Here is a 2,885-nt window from a genome sequence, read left to right on the forward strand (position 1 = left end):
TTCGTTAAAGAATACCATGACATCATTAATAAACATAAGATGATGAATCTTTAAAGCCGCTGTTCTTATAACATCTACTCTATAATTTATTTCAAAATAGAATTTGGAATAAGAAGTGATATGCAACTTCACTCCATTTGTTTGTTCCATAATAGTAACTAGATTTATTTTATAAATAAAGTAATTTTTTTTGTGTGTATTACACCATTTTTATTTCAAATGGAGTAGAGTTGTAGTTAATTTAACTCTATTAGGAAGTTACTTCATTTTGCAGGAAAAGAATTGAAATTTTCATTGGAAATATACTAAGACAAGAGCCATGAAATGCTGTAAATGCCATGTAGCCTAGTTTTGATCATAGGGCCGACAAAAAATATCTGATCAGTTAAAAAGAGATGTCATCGGGGATTAGGCCCAATAACTAAACCAGGCCCATATTATCTCGGCAGCCTCTATCCATGTGAATAATGTGAGATATGATCTTATATAAATGAAACGAGGATCTTGAGGGGCCCTCCTTCCATCTTTGTAGGGTTCGTGAAAGAGGATAAGGTGCGGTGGTGACTTTTCTACCTTTCTAGGGTTTGCTCTTTTTCTTCTATTCACCTTTTCACTGTTCATTAATTTACAAGTAAAATAAATAAGTTGACTTCAATCTTTGTTCTATTAATCTCCTTGGCTGATTTTAAATTTGTTATCTTTTTATTGAATTTGTTCACATTCACATTTTCTAGGGTTTTGGTTTTTTTTTGGGAAAATGGAATCGAATCTTGAAGGCAAAGAGGCCATGGCCCATCTGTCCGACCCGGATCCGGAAACCAACCGGGGCATGCTCCTGAAACAAGAAGACGACGACCCAAACAAGCAACAGGAAGTCGGGTTTTTGCAGCCAGTCACGGCTCCGAAGAGACCACCGTCAAAGGACCGTCACACGAAAGTAGAGGGACGTGGTCGGAGGATCCGAATGCCCGCCGGTTGCGCTGCTCGAATCTTTCAGTTGACCCGCGAGCTCGGTCACAAATCCGACGGAGAAACCATTCGGTGGTTACTAGAACGGTCTGAACCGGCGATTATCGAAGCAACCGGAACCGGAACCATACCGGCGATTGCTGTATCGGTCAACGGTGCTCTAAAGATCCCGACCGACTCTACGCCGCAGTTTGAGAGCGACGGTGGCTCCGGGAAACGGAGGAGGAGAAACTGCACGAGTGAGTTCGTGGACATCAACCGCCAAGACAGCTCAGTTACTTCTGGTCTAGCTCCGATAACGGCGTCGAGTTACGGCGTTAACCTAATGAACGTTAATGCGCAGAGTTTCGTGCCGTTTTGGCAAACTGGGTTCGTTACTGGTGGGCCGAATCAAATGGGTCATATGTGGGCCATACCCACCGTTGCTGCTCCATCGTTTCTGAACGGTGGTGGTACTAGACCAGTCCCTAGTTATGTCTCAAACACTTCGGACGCTGAGCCACAGATGGGAACAAGCGGCGGTGGTGGCGATGAAGGCACGACTCAAACGCTGAGGGATTTTTCGTTGGAGACTTATGATAAAAAGGAGCTTCAGTTTTTGGGTGGCTCAGGGGACAACACATCTCCGTCTTGAGACTTAGGAAAGTTATTACTTGTTTGTCTTGTTCTTAGGGCAGTTTGATTCTTCCTGGTTGACCAAATGGCGTGTAATGGAGTTGGTCGAACGACTTTAATTAGGTATTTATTGGGTATTTAAGTTACTAAGATTCTATTGAGTGGGATGACAGATTGATAGTATGATATACTCACGGGAGAGAGGCACGTGCTTCAAGGAACGTGCACGAATTTGGTTCATTATTCGTCTTGGGCTTCTCGTCATGACACGTTAGATCCATAAGTTAAAGCCAGTAGGCTACAAGTCTCATTAGCTGTATACGAGGCCCAGTCACAAAACTATTCTATACACTTACCCCTAGAGGCTACAAATGAAATGATGCATTCCAAAATCGACATAAAACCGTTAAACTCCTACTATCAAGAAATCTCCAACCCACGACACAATTTTGATCTGAAACCTTACCATTTTAGTGTAGTTTTCATACTATTTTTTTTTTCATATCTAATCACAATACCAAATTTCACATTAAAACTGTTGTTTTGATTTTTATATTATTAAATTAGCGAATTTATTATTACTAAATATATATATAATGAATAAAATTTATTATATAGTTATATTGCACAAAATATATCACACTAAAAATTTGTTTTTAATAAATATTTACTATTTTTACATATAATAATATTAAAATAATAACATAAACGATTTCAATATATATAATATATTAACTCTATATATTTAATTTCTATTTCATATATATATTTTTATTTTGCCATTGATATTTATTCAACTAATATTTTATTGATAAAAATAAGTGAATAGTGGTTAGTATTGTGAATATCGCAATAAATTTGGTACCGTATTGTAGCTCTACATTAAAATGATGTGTTTTGTTTTAAAATGTGGTTTTTAGAATTGGATTAGAGAGATTTTGGTATAAAAGTTACACTAAGATTCCGTTTAATATTTATTTTTAAATGCAAACAGGTGCAGACCCCAATTTTTTTCACTTGAGTCAGTATAGAAATATTTATTTTTAAATGCAAAATAAATAAACTTAAGTTCATTTATTTTTGTTTCCAAGGGACCTTGATCCTGCGCCTAGACAATCTAACACTAAAGACTATGACGACTTGACCAAAGTAATTTCTTGTAGATTTATAAACTTTATATTATTATTATTATAATTATTATTTTTTGAACAGCAAACTTTATATTATATATATAGTCATAGACTCATAGTGAAATCACATAAACAACAATATTTACTCTTTCTTTTTGATGAAAATCAATA

The 2,885-nt window shown here is 36.3% G+C and overlaps 1 protein-coding gene across 3 annotated transcripts; it reads left to right on the forward strand.

The window, feature by feature from the left end:
* The first annotated feature begins 491 nt into the window (after nt 1-491).
* Nucleotides 492-1,734, forward strand: LOC106414024 (transcription factor TCP19-like). Of its 3 annotated transcripts, none has more exons than XM_022701548.2 (2): nt 492-552; nt 735-1,734. In XM_022701548.2, the coding sequence occupies exon 2, from the start codon at nt 758-760 to the stop codon at nt 1,601-1,603; it is 846 nt and encodes a 281-aa protein (XP_022557269.2). In that variant the 5' UTR covers nt 492-552; nt 735-757; the 3' UTR covers nt 1,604-1,734. The 3 variants fall into 3 exon arrangements, with proteins under 3 accessions (XP_022557269.2, XP_013710195.2, XP_022557273.1); XM_013854741.3 differs by having other exon boundaries at nt 514-582; XM_022701552.2 differs by having other exon boundaries at nt 539-582; nt 777-1,734.
* Nucleotides 1,735-2,885: the final 1,151 nt, after the last annotated feature.

This window comes from Brassica napus, chromosome A2, assembly GCF_020379485.1.
Source record: "Brassica napus cultivar Da-Ae chromosome A2, Da-Ae, whole genome shotgun sequence".
Lineage (NCBI taxonomy): Eukaryota > Viridiplantae > Streptophyta > Magnoliopsida > Brassicales > Brassicaceae > Brassica > Brassica napus.